The sequence below is a fragment of the Mustelus asterias genome, chromosome 5, assembly GCF_964213995.1.
Source record: "Mustelus asterias chromosome 5, sMusAst1.hap1.1, whole genome shotgun sequence".
Taxonomy (NCBI): Eukaryota; Metazoa; Chordata; class Chondrichthyes; order Carcharhiniformes; family Triakidae; genus Mustelus; species Mustelus asterias.
The window spans coordinates 148,137,401-148,160,681 of record NC_135805.1 but is presented as its reverse complement, the minus strand read 5'-3'; the positions used below and the strand labels follow the sequence as shown (position 1 = coordinate 148,160,681).

Here is a 23,281-nt window from a genome sequence, read left to right as displayed (position 1 = left end):
GCACATCTTTAGGCGTGGGAGGAAACCAGAGCACCTGGAGGAAACCAATACAATCACGGGGAGAACGTGCAAACTCCACACAGACAGTGACCCAGGCCGGGAATCGAATCCGGGTCCTTGGCATTGTGAGGCAGCAGTGCTAATCACTATGCCACCATGCGGCACGGTAGCACAGTGGTTAGCACTGCTGCTTCACAGCTCCAGGGACCTGCGTTCGAAATCCCAGCTTGGGTCACAGTCTGTGTGGAGTTTGCACATTCTCCTCGTGCCTGAGTGGGTTTCCTCCGGGTGCTCCGGTTTCCTCCCACAGTGCAAAGATGTGTGGGTTAGGTTGATTGGGGTTGTGGGGGGAGCGGAGGGGGGGGGGGGGTGGATAGAGGGATCAGGATATTGAAATTGCCCTTAGTGTCCTGAGATGCGTAGGTTGGAGGGATTAGTGGGTAAATATGTAGGGATATGGGGGTGGGGCCTGGGTGGGATTGTGGTCGGTGCAGACTCGATGGGCCGAATGGCCTCTTTCTCCACTGTAGGGTTTCTATGATTTCTATGCAGCCCATGGCTAATAATCAAATTCAATATCCTGATCCCTCTATCCAACCCCCCCCCCCCCGTCCCCCTCCCCGCTCCCCCCAGAACCCCAATGACTCAATGAACCCAGCTCTGGAGAGAAATTGAATTCAACTCTACTATCGAACTGTTTTGTTCAAACGCTATTACTTGAACAATAATCAATACATTCAATACATACCAGCTTCCAATGATCCTGTACAATCTTGTTTAGGAACTGGAGTAGGAATTGAATCCGGGTCTTTGGCGCTGTGAGGCACCAGGGCGAAGCACTGTACCACCGTGGATGGAGATCAGCATTAACGCCCGTTTCTGGAGATGTTAGCCAGGTTAACTTTCCTGTGTTCTCTCATTTCAGATCCGTTGGTGCACCCCACGATCTCCGTGGATTCTGATTACCTGATACACGTGACAGGGAGTGTATTTGGAATCAACTGCACCGCTCCCATTGGTTACTCAGAGGGTCGACTGACGCTAAGGAAGGATTCCACCGCCGTCAGGGTGCACGAGCTGGCGGCCAATGAAAGCGTTATCACCTTTGTCTTCAGAGATGTAAGCCCCAGTGATGAAGGGAGTTATAGCTGCCTGTATGCAGTGAATGTGGCTGGAAAGTGGATTTCGTTCACAGCCAGCCACACCGTGCAAATGCGTGTCACAAGTAAGTGAGATTATTGTATTTTTTCGGTTTGTGGGAGCAGTTTGATGCACCTCGGAGATCTTGGAGACTGCACAGTGGGGAGGAGTGGTGGGAATTGAAATTGAGCAAAGGAAATTGGGAACGGATGCAAGTTGGTGATTTGAAGTTCTTATTGATCCATTGGAAGGACCATCATTTGCTATCCATTCCTGAGTGCCCTTTAACTTGATTGGCTATTTCGGAGTGGGCAGTTAAGAGTCAACACATTTCTCCACTTGTGTCTTGAGTCACATGTAGGCCAGACTGGGTAAGGGTGGCAGATGGCATTTTTCCCTAAAGGGGCATCTGTGAACTTGATCGCATGCCATCCTGGGGCCATAAGCCATGTTCGACTGGTCTTTAATCCAGTCCAGTTGACTAGGGCATCATCATCAATCGAGGGTCAGTGCGTGCAGTCTGAGCAAAATCGAACATGGTGAAACAGGGAGAGCAGCCATGTTCATGTTTTGGATTCACATCGGCAAATCTTTAAACGTTGAGAGATAATGTTTGAAAAGTTACCCTTGGAAAGAAGGGTTAAACAATTAGGTAATGTTGCATAAGCTTGGAAACGGTTTCCCTGGATCTGCCAGTTAAAGGTAGCAGAGGCATTGGCATGATGGTATTACCACTGGACAAGGAATCAAGAGACCCATAATCCTGCTCTGGGGACCCGGATCCCACCTCAGCAGATTGTGAAATTTGAATTCGATAGAAATCTAGAATTGCTGGTCAAATGATTGCCAATTGTCCTGAAAGCTCATCTGGTTCACTAATGTCCCTTTCTGGAAAAGAAAATCTGCCGTCCATACCTGCTCTGGCCTATATTTGACTCCAGGCCCACAGAGCAATGTGGTTGACTCTGAACTCCCCTCTGCAATGATTAACAACTTTGAGGACATTTCGGAATTGGCAACAAATGGTCGTAAATCTCAGGGCTCACCTTACCTCATAAAGGACATCATTGCCATCGAGATAGTGCAACAGAATTTTACCAGACTTGTTCAAGGGATGTTGGACTGTCTTAAGGGCGGCACGGTAGCACGGTGGTTAGCACTGCTGCTTCACAGCTCCAGGGTCCCGGGTTCGATTCCCAGCAGACAGACACTGTCTGTGTGGAGTTTGCACATTCTCCTCGTGTCTGCGTGGGTTTCCTCTGGGTGCTCCGGTTTCCTCCCACAGTCCAAAGATGTGCGGGTTAGGTTGATTGGCCAGGTTAAAAATTGCCCCTTAGAGTCCTGATGCGTAGGTTACAGGGATTAGCGGGTAAATATGTGGGGGTAGGGCCTGGGTGGGATTGTGGTCGGTGCAGACTCGATGGGCCGAATGGCCTCCTTCTGCACTGTAGGGTTTCTATAAATTCTATAAAAGATGAGGGATTGTGTAAACTGGCCTTGTATTCTCTAGTTTTTCATAGAATGAGAGGTGATCTCATTGAAACCTACAAAATACTTAACAGGACCGAAGGGGAGATGTGGTTAAGATGTTGCCTTCAGCTGGGCGGAGTCTAGAGCCAGGGACACAATTTCGAGTGAAGAGGAGCGAGATGAAGACACAGTTCTTTGCACAGAGGATGCTGAACTCAACCTCAAAACCATGGAATCTTTGCAATGGAGAAAAAGGCCCATTGAGTCGGCAGCAACTCACTGAAAGAACATCCAACCAACGCCTTCCCCTCCACCCTATCCCCGGAACCCATTACATTTACAATAGCCAATCCCCCCAACCTACACATTTTTGGACATGAAGGGGAAATTGAGCACGGCCAATCCACTGAACCAGCACATATTTGGAAACTAAGGGGCAACTTTGCATGGCCAATCCACCTAACCTGCACATATTTGGTCAGTGGAATGAAACAGGAGCACCCAGAAGAAAGCCACACATCTAGCCACTTCTCCTTGTATCCCATGAGCCTTAACCTTCTTAACCAACCTGCCATGTGGGACTTTGTCAAATGCCCTTACTGAAATCCATATAGACGACATCCACTGCCCTTCCTTCGTCAACTGTTTTTGTCACTTCCTCAAAGAACTCCACCAAATTTGTAAGGCACGACCTCCAGCTTACATAACCATGCTGTCTGCCACTAATGAGATTGTTCCGTTCTAAATGCACATACATCCTGTCTCTAAGAATCCTCTCCAACAACTTCCCTACCATGGACGTCAAGCTCATCAGCCTATAAATTCCCGGGTTATCCCTGCGACCTTTCTTAAACAACGGGACCACATTCGCTACCCTCCAATCCTCAGGAACCTCACCTGTGTCCAAAGAAGCAACAAAGATTTCCGTCAGAGGCCCAGCAATTTCACCTCTCATCTCCCTGAGCAGTCCAGAATAGATGCCATCAGGCCCTGGGGCTTTGTCAGTTTTAATGTTCCCTAAAAAACCTAACACTTCCTCCCTTGTAATGGAGATTTACTCTAATGGGTCAACACCTCCCACCGAGACATTCCCAGTTAACACGTCCCTCTCCTTCATGAATACCGATGCAAAGTATTCATTTAGGATCTCCCCAATTCCCTTGAGTTCTAAGCATAATTCCCCTCCTTTGTCCCTGTGAGGTCCGATTTTCTCCCTGACAACTCTTTTGTTCCTAACGTATGAATAGAATGCCTTAGGATTCTCCTTAATCCTGACTGCCAAGAACATCTCGTGACCTCTTTTTGCCCTTCTAACTCCCCGTTTGAGTTCTTTCCTACTCTCTCTGTATTTCTCCAGAGCTCCATCTGTTTTCAGTTGCCTGGAGTTAACGTACGCCTCCCTTTTCATTTTAATCAGATCCTCAATTTCCCTGGTTATCCACGGCTCTCGAATCCTACCTTTCCTTTCTTTCCTTTGATAGGCACATGGCTATCCTGCAGCCTTATCAATTGTTCCTTAAAAGACTCCCACATGCCAGACGTGGACTTACCCTCGAACATCCTCTCCCAATAAACGTCCACCAATTCCTGCCTCCCGTCCGGAACCCCAGCTCTAAGCACTTTCCAGTCTAGACCAGGGAAATTAAAGTCCCCCACTACAACAACCCTATTTTTTCTGCATCTATCCAGAATCTCCTGACATATCCTTTCCTCCGCTTCCCGTGGGCTGTTGGGTGGTCTGTAGTACACCCGCAGCATAGTGACTGCACCTTCCTGTTTCTGAGTTCCACCCACAGTGACTCAGTACATGACCCCTCTAAGTTGTCTACTGTCTGCACCGCGGTAATATGCTCCCTAACTAATATCGCTACTCCCCCACCTTTTTAGCCCCTCCTCTGTCTCGCCTAAAACACTTATACCCCGGAATATTGAGCTGCCAGCCCTGTCCTTCTTTTGACCAAGTCTCCGTCACTGCAACCACATCCAAATTCCGCGTAAGCTTTAGGGCCCTAAGTTCGTCTGTCGCTCGTACTACTCTTTGGAAGTCTTTGTAGTCAGAGCGATCTGGAAGCTCAGTCATCGAGTATGCTTAATGCAGGGATTGACAGATTTCGGGGTTACAGGGATAGTATGGGTGCAAAAGGCACTGAGATGTCCATTCAGCCATGATACTATTAAATGGTGGAGCTGATTGGATAGGCTGAATGACCATTCCTGTTCCTATATTCCTAAGAAAGAATGTATAGGATGATTGGAGGCAGATATGTGTTGAAAGTTTTGATTGTAGTTCAACTAACTGTGTTTAAGTTAAGCAATTCAATAGCGTAACTGAATTAAATTTCTCTCCAGGGCTGGTTTCATCCGGGTCCTGGGGGAATAATCAGGTCATAGACTGCTGCGGCTAGACCAGCGGGATGAGGGATCAAATCAGACAGCGAAAAAGTTCCTTAAAAATTGTGGCAGTTTTGCCCTCAGCTGCCTGTCGATTCTATCAGAAAATTGGCCAGCATTTTGTGAGCCACCATTGACAGAGTCTGGGCGAGGAGATGAGAACATAACGCAACCGGCCGCACTCTGTTTTCCTTCCTACTTGCCTCTGGCTGGCAGAGATTCAGCTGAGGTGGGTAAAGCCTTGCCCCCATCGATGCCCCTAAGTAGCCACTTAATTGGGCAGAATTGTTTAGCTGGAGGGAGGGTTTGCCTGGTGTTAGTGCACCCCAAAATGGCTGAGGGGCAGATCTCGGTGGGGATTAGTGGGTCTATGATGGTAGGTGGAGATGGGGGAACGTCTATCTGTAACCACCTTCTGACATTATTCTCCCAGGTTCCTCACCTAGTCTCAAGGAACATAGTGTCCTAACTGTGTTAGGGGTGGTGGGGTTTAACAAAAATAAAAAAAGACCTAGATGTAAACAATTACACATTTATTGAAGGAGCTGCTGATTGTACAGAGTAGAAATTGAAGCTAAAACAGGGGCCTGTGCAGCACCCTAATGACACTGCCATAAAATTGTGGCTCGGAAAACAACCATGTAACCACTTAATTATATAACTACCATCATCATCCCTCAGTCCCACCCCTCCTGCCATCACCTACTCACCCATTCCCACTCGCAATAGCAGCATCTCTCCTGGTTCACCAGTGACCCAATGTTCAATGCCCTCAGAACTTCCGCTACCCGCCATGTCCTGGGACATCCCAAAACAAGCACATCCAATCCAGTTCTGGGATTTCGGCTGTGGCCAGTTGGAATAATTCCTCCATTGTCCACTGTACCTCAATTGACACTCAGTCGTCACACACTGACTCAAAAAGCAGAAACAGGCGCTTTGGCCCACCATGTCCATGTCGACCATCAAATACCATTCTATACTAATCCTATAGTCCAGCACTTGGTCCATAGCCTACGATGCATTGACGATTAAATGCTCGTCCTCATGTTTCTGAAATGTTGCGATTACCTTCCTCCACCAAACTATCAGGCAGCACATTCCATATTTCCACCACCCGCTTGTTGGAAAAGCCTTCTGCCTCAGATACCCATCCAAATAATTTAGTCATCACCTTAAATCTATGCCCTCTGGGCCTATTACCTTTCCCACGGGGAAATCCTATTACAATCTACCCTATCTATGCCCCTCATAAGTTTCCATACCTCTGTCACATCCCTCCCCCTCCTGTGCTCCTAGCGACAGCAATCCCAGCCTCTCCCGTCGCTTCTCATAGCTGAAACTTCCCACGCCAAACACATCCTGCTGAATCTCGTCCGCACACTTCATAACAAGCCTCCCTCTTGGTTCCTACCTTCCCCTTATCAGGTCGCCTCTCAGCTTCTGAAGTTCAAGTGCAAACAAACCAAGTTTGTCCAATTTCCCCTCATAGCGAAGACCCTCCAAACCAGGCAACATCCTGGTAAACGTTTCCTGTACCCTCTCCAAATTCAGCACATCCTTCTAGTAATGTGGAGAAAGCTGTCCTCAATTTTTTCAAATTTGCCTAACTGATGATCTATCCAGCTGCCAAATGATTCGCCAGTTTTCATATTCTATGCCCCGACTGATGAAGGCAAACCTGCCATAAACTTCTTGACCACCTTATCCATTTGTGTTGCAACTTACAGGGAACTGTGGACCTGTACGTCTGGATCTTTATGTATGTTAAAGATCCTTCTATATGTGCTATGTTTCTCATTCTATATGTTCCATAAGTTGTAACAAGACCTCCCTTCTCCAAATTATATACCCCGGCTAATGAAGGCAAAGATTCCACTTGCTATCTTCACCACCCTAAGTGTCTGTGTTGCCAGCTTCAGGGAACTATAGACTTGTATACCAAGGTCCCTTTCTTTATCAATTCTCCCGAGAGACCTTCTGCTCATTGAGAATATCCTACCCTTATTAGACCTCATAAAATAACTCACCTCACACTTATCAGAATTACATGTGACCTGCCATTGCTCTGGCCAAATTAGCAGCTGATCAATATCAGTCTGTAGCCAAAGACTATCCTCCTCGCTATAAACAACACGACCAATTTTCATCTCATCTGCCAACTTACTGACTATACCTTCCACATTTACATCCAAGTCGTTAATGTATGTAATATAATGTGGAGATGCTGGTGTTGGACTGGGGTGGGCACAGTAAGAAGTCTCTCAACACCAGGTTGAAGTCGAACAGGTTTATTTGGAATCACGAGCTTTCGGAACACTGTTCCTTCATCGGGTGAGTGGAGGTTAGTTCAAAAACACGGCATATATAGAGGAAGCCACAACTGCAAGTTAATTGCAGAATGGAATGTGAAGAATGGATGGAATGCGAGTCTTTGCAGGTAATCAAGTTTTTACAGGTACAAAGAGTATGTGTGGAGAGAGGGATAATCGCAGGTTAAAGATGTGTGAATTGTCTCAAGCCAGGACAGGTAGTTGGATTTTGCAAACCCAGGCAGTATGGTGGGGGTTACAAAGAATGTGACATGAACCCAAGACCCCGGTTGAGGCCGAGCAGAAACTTATAATCAGATTCCGCCCGCATGTGCCGTGTTTATGAACTAATATCCACTCACCTGATGAAGGAGCAGCGTTCCAAAAGGTCATTATTCCAAATAAACCCATTGGACTTTAACCCGGTGTTGTGAGACTTCTTAATGTATATATCAAACATCAAGTGAATTTATTCCCTGCATTTTTGAACGGTTTGCCAGACACACATTTCAGATCCTGCTGTCGATAACAGGAGGTGCCACAAGTTGAACTGGGAATGGATCTGAGGTCACTGGGGTGAAAGGACACACCAGGATATCTAAAATAGAACAAGGAGTAGGCCACCAGGCCGTTCAGTGTTTAGTGGACGGCATGACAATTGAACGTTCTGTGGAGCAAATGGATTTGGCATGTTTGTCTAATAATCCCTGAAAACGGAAGGACATGTTAGTGGGCTGGATTTATCAATCGAGGCATTAATTACAAAAAGCCTTTTGTTGAAGGGTCAGTCACGAGGAGATATTCGTTCAAGGTTAGGAGCAGGAGGTTTAGGGAGATGTGAGGAAAAACGTTATTTATGCAGAGGGTTGTGACTTTCTGGAATGCGCCGACTGGGAGTATGGAAGAAGCAATTTGCCTCATCTTTTGAAGAGTACCTGGATGAGCACTTGGCACATCATAATATTAAAGCCTATGGGCCAAGTGCTGTTAAACGAGTTTAGGTGGGAGGTCAGATGTTTCAAAGGTGTTGGCGCTGACGCGCTGAGCCGAAGGGCCTCTTTTGCTCTGTATGATTCCATGATTCAAGTCTGCCCTGCAATTCAATATCACCACGGCAGAAATGGTTGTTGTAACTGGTTCTTCCCATACCATTGTTCCAGATCACCCAACACAGCCGACCATCTCCGCCAGTCCTGCCTACCCAGTGTATTTGTCCGGCGAGTCCATCTCCATGACCTGCACAGTTTCACAAGGTTACTCTGCTGTCCGTCTCGAGTGGCTCAAGGATTCGATTCCCATCAGAAGCAGCAACAACAGTGGCCAATCTCTCACCTACACCATCCAAAATCTCAGCGGCAGTAGCGAAGGGAGCTACACATGTTCCTACCAGACAGAGCTGTCCGGTCGATGGATACCTTCAGTTCTGAGCCAACCCATCGAAATATTCCTCACACGTGAGTCGGTCTTCCTCAGATCTGTGACATTCAAAAATATGTCGCCCTTTCTGTGATGTTTTGCACGTTTGTCCAGGTATATTCGTGGAAAATATATTCTACTTTAAAAATAATACACACGACTGCCGTTAGATGATGCAGCTGCCTGACGCATTCTTTCATGGGATGGTCCGTGTCACTGGTGAGAGCCAGCATATGCAACCCATCCAGAATTGCCCTTAAGACTCTATGGCTCGTCACTCTATTTCGGAAGGGGTCAGTTTAAGAGTCAAATGAATTGCTGTGTGTGGATCTGGAGTCATATGTAGGCCAGATCAGGTAAAGGCGACAGATTTCCTATTCCCTAAAGAGGACATTAGTGAACCAGATGGGTGTTTATGATGTGATGGCATTGTGCCTTTAAGAAATGTATTTTCATCAGGCTTCTTGAGAGGGGTATGTTTAAAATTGAGCTCTGTTTTAAACGGTGCCAGTTTGTCTGCGCCAGGTAGCTCACAAGCTGAGGATTTAGACTAATGATTGGTTTAGGTAATGATGTGTTTGCTTTGATTTAAGTTAATGCATTTTGTTTATTTTAGCATTAGTGTGCTGATAAGGTGTTTCACTTCGGTGTCATTCAATTGATACACAAAGGAGCTTTTATCAAAACAAACTTTATTTAACGATAATGAATGAATTAGCTTAGCTTAGCTTTTATCAAGTTGATAATGTCTATACATGACAAGATACAATTCTTAACGTTGATCTACCTCTATTTGTTCCATTTCAAGTAATATTCATCTTATAAATTAAAGGTTTCTTCAAAATCAGTTAGCAAGGCACAAACTTATGTTCTTGTATCTGTTCACAGTGCATTTTGAACACCTCTGGAGAGTGAGACAACGAAATCTATCACAGAGAACCATACAATCCTACAGTGCAGAAAGAGGCCATTCGGCCCATCGAGTCTGCACTAACCACAATCCCACCCAGGCCCTATCCACATAACGCACCCATTAACCCATGCATCCCGGGACACTAAGGGGCAATTTAGAATGGCCAATCAACCTAGACCGCACATCTTTGGACTGTGGGAGGAAACTGGAGCACCTGGAGCAAACCCACGCAGACGCGGGGAGAATGTGCAAACTCGACACAGACAGCGACCCGAGCCGGGATTCGAACCCTGGTCCCTGGGGCTGTGAAGCAGCAGTGCTAACCATTATGCTACCGTGCCACCCCTCTGACAGCCCTGCACAGAAGCAAAGAGAGGAACAGAGGGAGACACAGATAGCGACCAGGACCAGGCAGAAACTGACTAGTCTAAAATCACAGTGAACAATTTGTTTACCCTGCAAGCCAAGCTCCTTCAATTAGCACATGACTATGGCTCTTGTCAATCAACCCAATCAAATCCTGCTTCTCGAGGAAAAAACAAATTAACAAAAGTGCCACCAAAACAAACACATCCCCAGCTGAGCTCGAGCCTACATTCTCAGCATGTGAGCCACCTGGTGCAGTCAAATCGGCACCATGCGAATCAGAGCTCAATTCTTAACGTACCCTCCCCCTCCCCCTGCCCCCTGCACAAGAAACATGATAGAAATACGTTTCGTAAAGTATCATAGATCATAGAACATGGAATATAGAACAGTACAGAACAGGGACAGACCCTTCAGCCCACGGCGTTGTGCCGAACATGACGCCAATTTTTACGAACCCCTTTTGTCTGCCCTTGGTAAATATCCCTATTTTCCTTGCATATTCATGTACTTATCTTAAAGCTCCTTAAACGCCCCTATTATATCTGCTTGCACCAGTACCCCTGCCACTGCAGTCCAGACAAATACCACTCTTTGCGTAAGAAGCACGTCCCTTTCACCTCCTTTGAACTTTCCCCTCTCACCTTAAGTGCATGCCCCCAAGTATTAGACATTTCAACTCTGGGAAGACAGATTCTCTCTGTGAACCCAATCTCTGCCTGTCAAAATTGTATAGAATCGTGACAGGTCTATACTCAGCCTCCATGCTGCAGAGAAATCAACTCTAGTTTGTCCAGCCTCCCCTTATAGCTCACACCGTCTAATCCAGACAGCATCTTGGTAAACCCCTTCTGCATCTTCTCCAAAGCCTCCTTCCTGGAATGTCGCAACTAGAATTGAATGAAATACCTCAATGCAGCCTAACCAAAGCCCTGTGAAACTGCAGAACGACATACTGACTTTTGTACTCAATACCCCGAACAATAATTGCAAGCATGCCATCAATCTTCTTTACCACCCTACCTACTTGTGTGGCCACTTTCAGTGAGACACGGACTTGAATACTAAGATGCGCCTGTAGATTAATGTTGTTCAGGGTCCTGCTATTTACTGTAAGCTTACCCTTAACATTTGATCTCCCAAAGTGCAGCACCTCACACTTGCCTGGATTAAACTGCATCTGCCATTTCGATCAGCAGAGGTCCCACCCACGGATCCCTGCAGAACACCATTAGTCATGAACCTCCAGCCAGAAAAACACCATTCCACTACTACGCTGACTTTCATCTTCAAGCCAAGACTGTATCCAAGCAGTCATGTCACCCTGGACCTGATGCAACCTAATCGTCTCGGTGAAATCGTGTCGCAAACCTTACCAACATCTATGTAGACAGCATCCATTACTCTGCCCTCAATGATCAACTTCATCAGCTCCTCAAAATAATCAGTCAAATTTTTAACGCACGACCTGCCCCGCTCAAAACCTTGCTGACATTCCCTAATTATCGTCACAGCAAGAATCAGCAATGGTTCAATGGGCAGTATTCGACTTTAAGTTCCAGGAATTTAGAAGTCAAATCTACCTCCGCCAGATACTAATGCCAGTAGGAAAATTGGATACCTTCTTTCCAGCTTCTGGACGTTTTGTCCATCAGTGAATTGGAAATAGGCGGCTCAGAGGCACGGTGGTTCGCAATGCTGGTCCACAGCGCCAGGGACCCAGGTTCAATTCCAGCCTCGGGTCACTGCCTGCGTGGAGTTTGCAAATTCTCCCCATGTCTGCGTGGGTTTCCTTCAGGTGCTCCGGTTTCCTCCAAAAGTCCAAAAATATGCAGATTAGGTTGATTGACCATGCTAAATTGACCCTAGTGTTTGGCGATTTAGCAGGGTAAATATGTGGAATTATGGGAATAGGGCCTGGAAGAGATTGTTGTCGGTGCAGACTCGATGGGCCGAATAGCTTCCTTCTGCACTGATTCCATGATTCAGTGGAAATTCTAGTCATTTCGCAAATCATGCTGGCAATGCACAGCTTCTTGCTTTTCCTGGCTGCCTTAGTCCAGGTATTCACAGTAAGAAGTCTCACAACACCAGGTTAAAGTCCAACAGGTTTATTTGGTAGCAAATACCATAAGCTTTCGGAGCTTGCTGCTCCTTCGTCAGATGGAGTGGTCTCTGTTCTCCAACAGTGCACAGACACAGAAATCAAGTTACAGAATACTAATTAGAATGCAAATCTCTACAGCCAGCCAGGTCTTACAAGGTACAGATAATGTGATATGAGGGAACATTAAACACAGGTTAAAGAGATGTGTATTGTCTCCAGACAGAACAGCTGGTGAGATTATGCAAGACCAGGGGCAAGCTGTGGGGGTTACTGATAATGTGACATAAATCCAACATCCCGGTTTAGGCCGTCCTCATGTGTGCGGAACTTGGCTATCAGTTTCTGCTCAGCGACTCTGCGCTGTCGTGTTAGTCCAGGTATTACCAGAGCTCCAAGTGGCATATATTTCTCAGCCAGAGACACAACACAGGAGCTGGTGGCTGAGAAATATATGTCATTTGGATCTCTCGGGTGGAGGTGCGGGGTGGGGGTGGCTGCGAGTGTGTGGGGGGCGGGGGGGGGGGGTTGCATGTGGCGAGGCCAGTGAATTCTTGGAAGTTTGACGTTGATGATATGGGATTATTGTATTTCAGGAATCCCACCTGCACGTTCTCCATATGTCTGCATGGGTTTCTTCCAGGTGTTCCAGTTTCCTCCCACAGTCCGAAAGACATGCTGGTTCGATGCATTGGTCATGCTAAATTCTCCCTCAGTTTACACAAACAGGTACCTGAGCGTGGTGACTAGGGGATTTTCACAGTAACTTCATTGCAGTGTTAATGTCAGCCTACTTGTGACACTAATAAATAAACTTCAAACTAGATGCTGGTGCCTAATCAAAAGAAACCTTTGATATCTTCCTTCTGGCTTCAAGACGTGTTGTTGATCAGTGAATCGGAAATCCAATTCACTTCGTAAATCACACGAGCAAGGCACAATTTCTTGGTTTTTCCCGGTTTCCATGATTCAGGTGTTCCCAGAGCTCAGGATGGTATATATTTCTCAGCTGGAGGCAACACGAGGTGCGGGGGTGGTGGGGGGTGATGGTGGGGCGGGGGGGGGGGGGGGGGGGGGGGCGGGTGATGGTGGTGGCGGGGGGGGGGCATTCAAATTTCCCGCGAGTGGATGGAATGTGGAATGCTTGGAAGTTTAACGTTGACGATGTGGGATTTTTTCATTTCAGGAATCCCGCCTGCACCCACGGTCCTGGTCGCTCCGCATCACCCAGTTTACGTAGTCGGTGAATCTGTCACAATTACATGCACAGCTCCACGCAGTCACTCGGCTGGGCGATATCAGTTGCTGAAAGGATCGCTCGCTGTCTCAGAGAGCAACGCAATGCAACAATCATTCAGTTATCCATTAAGGAATATCGGCATGAGCGACAGTGGGAATTACACATGTACCTACCAGGCCCAGGTGTCAGGACGATGGATACGTTCCCATCAGAGTGAACCGCTTGGGATAACTCTCACACGTGAGTGCGCCTAACAACTCCCGATAATATTTACTTCATAAAAACCAAACAAAATGATGGATCGGGTGGGGGAGCATCATTGGAGAAAGGTTAACTTAACCCCTCAAGGCAATGACCTCTGGTTCGTATTGACTGAGGTCACTTCACAATGTAATGTGGAGCTTGTAAAGATATAAAGAATGCTCGTAACAATATAAAAATAATTGTAAAAAAGGCAGAGAGAAAGAAAAGAGTGTGTCGTCCCTTTAAAAGCTGGTTTGGCGTTCAGTGCTTGGATGTAGAAAGCACACAGACTCTAAGCTGCAACATTTGTTTCGAGGATCAAGCATCAGGGTTTCTTTGGTAGCAGGCTTGTGCATTTTAATAGCCGATCAGTTTCAAAAAGACAATCAGCTATTAAGAGCCTATTAGATTTGAATTTGCTGTTGCTGACAACCTCAGCCCTATCGTGGTGTAAGACAATTGTGACATCATTGCAAATATAAAGGCCGGAGCACTAGCCATCTCAAAGCAACACCTCTAGAGCCAGGGCCAGATCAACTGAAGCAGTTAAAGGCAGTTAAGGACAGTTAGGTCAACTGAAACAGTTAGTTCTTAACTCTGCCAGCTTCATATATGTTTTAATAGAAATCATCATTTAACCAACAAAATGTACCAAATCAGACAGTGCTTACAGACAGCAGACAACCACAGAAGAACTCCAAATCTTTTCCAAGCCATCAGACCTCGCTGTTTATAGATTTTTTTTGAGAGTGACTGCAATTCTATTACTGTTTTGACACTGAATGGTCCTTGTCTTTATTTGAACAGCATTTCAGTTGAACCATCCTTTAATTAAAATGTTACGAGGTTAGTTAAAGCTCCTGGTTGGATGAATAAAATGACTTGTTAATTATTCACTTAAAGTGAGTGTCAGGTCTTTATATTAATCAACCTCTAAACGTTAATGTAGAACAGTTAGCACCTTCCCAAACACGTTTACCAGATTATAAATCGAGGTAATCGGAATTAATCGCTGCGTCGTAACAGTAGAAGCTCATAGTGGAGGTGGTGGCATATTGGCATGGGTTTGCGATGAGTTAGCGAACAGGAAGTGGACATGGGATGAACAGATCATGGCCGATCGGTAAGCTTCAATGTGCAGATATCTGTCCGGTGGCCTCAATGTTTCCTGATATTATAGTAACAACCTGGAGAATGATGCCAGATATATGTTCACGGAATTGGCTGATGACACAAAGGTACATCGGAACATGCATCATCAGGAGGGAGCTATAAAGAACAAAGAACAATACAGCTCAGGAACAGGCCCTTCGGCCCTCCAAACCTGCGTCGCTCATGTGCCCAACTGGACCATTTGTTTGTATCCCTCTATTCCAAGTCTGTTCATGTGACTATCTAGATAAATCTTAAACGATCCCAGCGTGTCCGCCTCAATCACCTTGCTTGGCAGTGCATTCCAGGTTCCCACCACCCTCTGTGTAAAGAGTTGAAAAGGCATTTCGGATTGGCTAATTGATCGGGAAAACCTTTGGTAGAGGAAGTATAATGTGGGAAAATGTGAACTTGTCAATTTTGGAAGGTCTAATTCAGGAGGGAAGTTTACAGTAAATGGCAGAACACCTAGAAGCATTAAGATACAGAGGGATCTAGGCCTACAGTTCCACAGTACCCTAAAAGGGACGGCACGGTGGCACAGTGGTTAGCGCTGCTGCCTCACAGTGCCAGGGACACGTGTTCGATTCCTGGCTTGGGTCACTGTCTGTGCGGAGTTTGCACGTTCTCCCCATGTCTGCATGGGTTTCTTCCAGCTGTTCCAGTTTCCTCCCACAGTCCGAAAGACATGCTGGTTCGATGCATTGGTCATGCTAAATTCCCCCTCAGTTCACACAAACAGGCACCTGAGTGTGGTGACTAGGGGATTTTCACAGTAACTCCATTGCAGTGTTAATGTCAGCCTACTTGTGACACTAATAAAGAAACTTCAAACTAGATGCTGGTGTCTAACCAAAAGAAAGCTTGGATATCTTTCTTCCGGCTTCAAGGCGTGTTGTTCATCAGTGAATCGGAAATCCAATTCACTTCGTAAATCACACGAGCAAGGCACCATTTCTTGGTTTTTCCCTGTTTCCTTGATTCAGGTGTTCCCAGAGCTCAGGATGGTATATATTTCTCAGCTGGAGGCAACACGAGGTGTGGGCATGGTGGGGGGGTGATGGTGGGGGCGGGGGGGGGGGGGGGGTGCGGGGGTGGTTGGGACGGAGGGGGGGGGGGCGCGGGGGGCATTTAAATTTCCCGTGAGTGGATGAAATGTGGAATGCTTGGAAGTTTAACGTTGACGATGTGGGATTTTTTCATTTCAGGAATCCCGCCTGCACCCACGGTCCTGGTCGCTCCGCATCACCCAGTTTACGTAGTCGGTGAATCTGTCACAATTACATGCACAGCTCCACGCAGTCACTCGGCTGGGCGATATCAGTTGCTGAAAGGATCGCTCGCTGTCTCAGAGAGCAACGCAATTCAACAATCATTCAGTTATCAATTAAGTAATATCGGCATGAGCGACAGTGGAAACTACACATGTACCTACCAGGCCCAGGTGTCAGGAAGATGGATAGGTTCCTATCTGAGTGAACCACTTAGGATAACTCTCACACGTGAGTGCGCCTTAGAAAACTACAACCACATTTACTTGATAAGAACAAAAATAAAAAGATGGAAATACGGGAAGTGTGTGGTAGCATCACTGGAGAAAGATCAACTTAACACCTCAGGGCAATGACCTTTTCTTCATTACTGGCTGAGGTTACTTCATAACATAGAAGTTCTTAGTGTAGTTGGTGGCATATTGGCATGGGTTTGTGGTAACTTAGCGAACAGGAAGTGGACATGGGACGAACAGATCATGACCGATTGGCAAGCTGCAATGAGTAGAGTGTCACAGATGTCAGTATGTTGGCATCAGCGGTTCCTAACATATTAAGAACCTGGAGAATGACGCCAGATATATGGTCACGGAATGGACTGTTGACACAAAGGTACATCAGAACTTACATTATTAAGGGGGAGATATGAAGAGTTGAAAAGGCATTTCAGATTAGCTAATTGACTGGGAAATCTTTGGTCGAGGAAGCATAAAGTGGGAAAATGTGAAGTTGCCCATTTTGCAACGTTTAATACTGGAGGGAAGGATACAATTAATGAGAGAACTCTTCGAAGCATTAAAGTAAAGAGGGATCTAGGCATGCAGGTCCACAGTTCACTAAAATTGGCAACACAGGTGGATAACGTGGTCAAGAAGGCCCATGATGTGCTTGCCTTATCAGTCAGGGCATAGAATGCAAAAATTGGCAAGCCATGCTGCAGCCATGTAGAATTTTGTTGGGCCACATTTGGAATATTGCATACATTCTGGTCGACACATTACAAGAAGGATGTGGAGGCTTAGGAGAGCGTACATAAAAGGCTTACCAGGATTTTGCCTGGTTTTCAAGGGTATCAGCTACGAGGAGAGATTGGACAAAATTGGTTTGTTTTCACTTGAACATCGGAGGCTCAGGGGCGACCTCATAGAAGTTTACAAAATTATGAGAGGCATGGATAGAATGCATAGTTGGAGTATTTTCCCCAGGGCACAGGTTTAAGATAAAAGGTTAAAGGAGACATGAGAGGCAGGTTTTTTACACAGAGGGTGGTAAGTGCCAGAAATACATTGGCGGAGGAGGTGGTTGAAGCAGATACCATAGCATGGACCGTATGGAGGCAAAAATGCTTTTAATTTAGAAAGGAATCATATGTCGAGGCAGGCTTGGTGGGCAAAAGGGCCTGTAGAGTTGACAATGGGGAGCCAGTCGATGTAGTATATTTGGACTTTCAGAAAGTGTTTGACAAAGTCCCACATAACAGCTTATCGTAAAAGCTTAAAGCGCATGGGATTGAGGGAAGTGTTTTGAGATGGATAGAAAGCTAATTGGCAGAGAGGAAGCAAAGGAGGAATTAATGGGTGATTTTAAAATTGACAGGCCATAACTAGTAGTGTTCCACAGGGATCGGTGCTGGGACCACAGCTATTCACAACATATATCAATGACTTGGATGAGGGAACAAAGCATAATATCTCAAAGTTTGCAGATGATACCAAGTTGGATGGGAGGGTGAACAGCGATGAGGATGCAGAGATCCTTCAGAATGATCTCGATAGGTTGGGTGAGTGGGCTAATCAATGGCAGATGCAGTATAATTTGGATAAATGTGAGATTATTCACTTTGGAAGCAAAGACAAGAAGGCGGATTAGTACTCGAGTGGCTGTAAATTAGGAGAGGAGAGTGTGCAGCGGGACCTGGGTGTCTTTGTGCACCAGTCACTGAAGGTAAGCATGCAGGTGCAGCAGATGGTAAAGAAGGCAAATGGCATATTAGCCTTCATTGCGAGAGGTTTTGAGTACAGGAGCAGGGATGTGTTGTTGCAATGATACAGGGCCTTGGTGAGGTCACACCGAGAGTATTGTGTGCAGTTTTGGTCTCATTTTCTGAGGAAGGATGTTCTTGCTCTTGAGGGAGAGTGGCTTGGCCAGGCTAAATTGCCCCTTTCTCTCCAAAGATGTGCAGTTTATGTTGAATGACCATGCTAAATTGTCCCTTTGTGTCCAAAGATGTGCAGGTAAGCTGCAATGGTCATGCTAAATTGTCCCAAAATGTCCAAAGATTTGTAGGATAAGTGAATTGTCCATATTAAATTGCGTGTTGTGTCCACAGCTATATAGGTTAAGTGAATTGGCCATACTGACTCGTCCCTTAGTGTAGAAAGAATAGCAGGTTGGGTGCATTAGCCATACTAAATTACCCGTTAACGTCCAGATATCTGCAGGTTAGATGGATTGGCCATGCTACATTGTCTATAGCCGCCCATAGATGTGCTGCTTAGGTGGATTAGCCATGTTAATTTGAGTACTCATACTCATTTGAGTACCAGCAAAGTAGGCAGGAGGGTCCGAATGGCTTACTCCTCCTCCTAATTGGATGTATGGTGACATCTTGTATGGTGACATCCAGTCGGCTTGTCACTGGCCTAGTAATCCAGAGACCGACTGTAATACTTTGGAGTGGGGGGCGAGTGTGGGGGGGGGGGGGGGGGGGGAGGGGGGGGGCGGGGGGAGGGGAGGGGAGGGGGTGCACTGGTTCAAATTCAGGGAACATGAAATAAAAATATTTTATGCCCATGTGGTGGACTAGATTTTAGAAGTGCTCGAACTTAATTCCGATCGCTTATAATTCTTTGCCTAACATTTCAGGCCCCCCCTCACAGCCCGAGGTCTCGCGGCAACCTGAATACCCAATATATGTTGCGGGGGAGACTGTCACCATTACATGTGCTGTTTCGAACAGTGGTTCGGCTGATCGAATTGAGTTGGTGAAAGCTTTGACTTCCGTCATGAACAGTACCAGAAACCAACAACCTCTCACGTACACCATCAAAAGCCTCACAACGGACAATGAAGGAAGCTACATGTGTTTCACCCAGATGCAAGTTTCTGGCCGATGGATCCACTCATCATCCAGTCCTGCCGTTGTAATCGTTCTCACCGGTGAGTAAGACCGGTTTTCAGAAACATTTGCACTTTCTGAAATGCATAGGGGAGGAATGTATCACAATAAAATGTTTCCATAGTTGACATCCCGAAAACCAGAGAACCAGCTCCTGTTTTTCACCATCATTTTCTCAGTTGCCATTCCTGGCTGCGGCCTTGTTTCTGAGAAGCAAAATTCTGGATTTATGCCAAAGGGAATTGAAGCTGTTTGGGAAGATTGAAAGGACTTTTCAAATTTCAGTCAAGGGTTAGAGAATTCCTGACATGTAAAGAACAGCTCAAAACAGAAGCAAAATGAGTCTTATAGGGAAATAGTTTCGGTTCACCTGAGACACTGTAGTTCAGGCAGCCCGTGTGATGAACTTTAGAATGTAAATTGGAACATGTGGAACGGTGGTGAGGGAGAGAGAACTAAAACAGAATTACAGGAGAAAGCACTTTGTTGATTAGGAAAGTCATAGAGCCATTCAGCGTAGAAAATGTTCTTTGGATCATTGAGTCAAGGATATGGGACAAGTGCCTGAAAATTGGATGAGCATGACTTTAGAGGTTGTTACTTTCTGTACAGACTCGATGACTGAAGGACCTGTTCTGCACTGTGTAACTTTATGACTCGATGTCTAGTGGGGTACTGCAGAAATTAGTGCTATGTGTCCAGGTATTTACAATATATAATAATGATTGAGATGAGGAACCTAAATGTAATAGCTCCAAATTTGCGATTGACACAAAGGTGGATGGGAGGGTGAGCTGCGAGGAGGATGCAGAGATTCTTCAGTGTGAATTGGCAAGCTGAGGGAGTTGGCAAATGTGTGGCAGCTGCAGAAATATTTGGATCAATGTGAGGTTATCCAATTTAGTGGCAAAAAACACAAAGGCGGATGATTATTCGAATCGCTATAAATGGAGAGAGGGGAATGTACAACGAGACCTGGGTCTCCTGATATACGAGTCCCTGAAGGTAAGCTTGCAGGTGTAGCAGGCAGTAAAAAAGGTAAAAGATATGTCAGCCTTCAGAGTGAGAGAATTCCATGACAGGAGCAGGGATGACTTGAGGCAATTACACAGGGTCCTGTTGAGATCACACCTGGAATCGCATGTGCAGTTTTGATCTCCTGATCTGAGGAAGGATGTTCTTGCTTTTAGAGTCAGCACAGAGAAGAACATAGAACATAGAACAGTGCAGCACAGAACAGGCCCTTCGGCCCACGATGTTGTGCCGAGCTTTATCTGAAACCAAGATCAAGCTATCCCACTCCCTATCATCCTGGTGTGCTCCATGTGCCTATCCAATAACCGCTTAAATGTTCCTAAAGTGTCTGACACCACTATCACTGCAGGCAGTCCCTTCCACACCTCAACCACTCTCTGCGTAAAGAACCTACCTCTGATATCCTTCCTATATCTCCCACCACGAACCCTATAGTTATGCCCCCTTATAATAGCTCTATCCACCCGAGGAAATAGTCTTTGAACGTTCACTCTATCTATCCCCTTCATCATTTTATAAACCTCTATTAAGTCTCCCCTCAGCCTTCTCCGCTCCAGAGGGAACAGCCCTAGCTCCCTCAACCTTTCCTCATAAGACCTACCCTCCAAACCAGGCAGCATCCTGGTAAATCTCCTCTGCACTCTTTCCAGCGCTTCCACATCCTTCTTATAGTGAGGTGACCAGAACTGCACACAATATTCCAAATGTGGTCTCACCAAGGTCCTGTACAGTTGCAGCATAACCCCACGGCTCTTAAACTCCAACCCCCTGTTAATAATAGCTAACACACTATAGGCCTTCTTAACAGCTCTATCCACTTGAGTGGCAACCTTTAGAGATCTGTGGATATGGACCCCAAGATCTCTCTGTTCCTCCACAGTCTTCAGAACCCTACCTTTGACCCTGTAATCCACATTTAAATTAGTCCTACCAAAATGAATCACCTCACATTTATCAGGGTTAAACTTCATTTGCCATTTTTCAGCCCAGCTTTGCATCCTATCTATGTCTCTTTGCAGCCTACAACAGCCCTCCACCTCATCCACTACTCCACCGATCTTGGTGTCATCAGCAAATTTACTGATCCACCCTTCAGGTTTATCAAAATCATTCTTGGGATGACAGGACTGACGTATGAGGAGAGATTGAATCCGTTAAAATTGTATTCTGGGCAGTTTATCAGAATGAGGGGGTATCTCATAGAAACCTATAAATTATAACTGGACAAGACAGGTTAGATGGAGGAATGATTCTCCCAGTGTTGGGCATGTCCAGAAACAGTGGTCACAGTCTGAGGACTGAGGTGAAGAGGAATGGCTTCACCCAGAAAATGGTCAGCTTGTTAAATCTGCTGCCACAGCGCAAACAGTTGAGGCCAAAACATTACACGTTTTCAGGAACGAGTTAGATATAGTTCTTGGGGGCAAAGGAGATCAGAGGACATGTGGTGGGACGGGGGGGGGGGAGTGGGGCGCTGGGGGGTGGGGGGGGGGGTCGGGGGGGCGGCGAGATGCGGCATCAAGCAATTGTTTTGGATGCTCAGCCATAATCATAATGAATGGTAGAGCAGTCTCGAAGGGCCGAACGGCTTATTCCTGCGCCTATGTTCTGTTTTTGAAACTCTGGGCGACACCACTGTTGAGACGCCCCCGAGTTTCGGAACAAAAACCACATCTGTGAGGGGTAAGGTTTTGTGGGGCAACGAAGGTGGAATTAATCCGATAAAATTATGGTCCAAATATTGCTTTGAAAATGCCTCTTACCTGTTAATTAATGTTTAAGATGTCAATTAATTTTGGACAGCGGATTGAAATATTAAAATGAAATCTTTTCCATTTTTTTCTAATTCTCTGCAAGATTCAATGACTTGTTCCCACAGTATAATTATTTATCTGAATAATTTATGCAGATTTGATCCACTGCATTCCAAAGAGAAAATGCTGGAAAATCTCAGCAGGTCTGGCATCATCTGTAAGGAGAGAAAAGAGCTGAGGTTTCGAGTCCAGATTACCCTTTCTCAAAGCTAAAACGCATAGAAAGTGGGAGATATTTATACTGCAGGATGAGAGAATCTTCCATTCTCTCATCCTACAACAGCCCTCCACCTCATCCACTACTCCACCAATCTTGGTGTCATCAGCAAATTTACTGATCCACCCTTCAGGTTTATCAAAATCATTCTTGGGATGACAGGACTGACATATGAGGAGAGATTGAATCCGTTAAAATTGTATTCTGGGCAGTTTATCAGAATGAAGATGAGCCATAGCCACAAAAACAAGGGGAAAGGTTGCTCATGGCGGTCCATAAATGAATAAAAGGTGTGAATGACCAAATAGCAGAGAAGCCGAAATAAGAGGATAAACTGAGACAGATGAGGATGTGGGGGAAGGGGGGGATGGGTGGGAGAGAGGTAAAATTGAGAAAATGGGGAAAATGAAACAAAGGGGAGAAATTGTAAGGAAAGGGGGGATAAAATAAAGGGAAAGACTGGGGGGGGTGCGGGGAAGCAAAATTAAGAAAGTCAATAAAGAAGTAAAGGTAGACAACAGTTAAAAATCAAATGAAATGAAGGGGTCGTGGTGGGGTGGAGCGAATCATCTGAAGTTGTTGAATTCGATATTGAGACTGGAAGGTTGTAATGTGCCTAGCCGTAAGGTGAGATGCTGTTCCTCCAGTTTGTGTTGAGCTTCACTGGAACATTGCAACAGACCAAGGAGAGACATGTGGGTATAAGAGCAGGATCGTGTGTTAAAATGGCAAGCAACTGGAAGGTCAGGGTCCTGATTGTGCACAGACCTATAAATCGCAATGATTGTCATGGTTATTGTTATGCATTGGATGCAGTTACCAATCAAACAATCAATCAAAGTGTAACACTTAAAATGATAATAAATTGAGGGATCAATTCATTATTTTATTATTTGATTAACATTCCAATTTCGAATCAATTCTTCTCTGGAACTTCATTATTCATTTAAGGGACGTGGTATTCACTGGCTAGGCCAGTATTCATTTACTGTCCCTAATTATTTTGAAGAAGGTGTCTACTTCAACCCGTTGCTGTCCCATGTGGTGTAGGTACTCCCGCAGTGCTGTCAGGGAGGTTG

General features: G+C 45.8%; 1 protein-coding gene across 2 annotated transcripts in view; it reads left to right on the top strand.

The window, feature by feature from the left end:
• Positions 1-23,281, top strand: part of LOC144493879 (scavenger receptor cysteine-rich type 1 protein M130-like) — a 102,207-nt gene that overhangs the window by 57,649 nt on the left and 21,277 nt on the right. For both annotated transcript variants that reach the window (XM_078213457.1, XM_078213456.1), the window contains exons 12-15: positions 926-1,225; positions 8,474-8,767; positions 13,299-13,592; positions 18,884-19,177. In XM_078213457.1, coding sequence (XP_078069583.1) covers positions 926-1,225; positions 8,474-8,767; positions 13,299-13,592; positions 18,884-19,177 — 1,182 coding nt within the window. The remainder of the gene's footprint in view (positions 1-925; positions 1,226-8,473; positions 8,768-13,298; positions 13,593-18,883; positions 19,178-23,281) is intronic.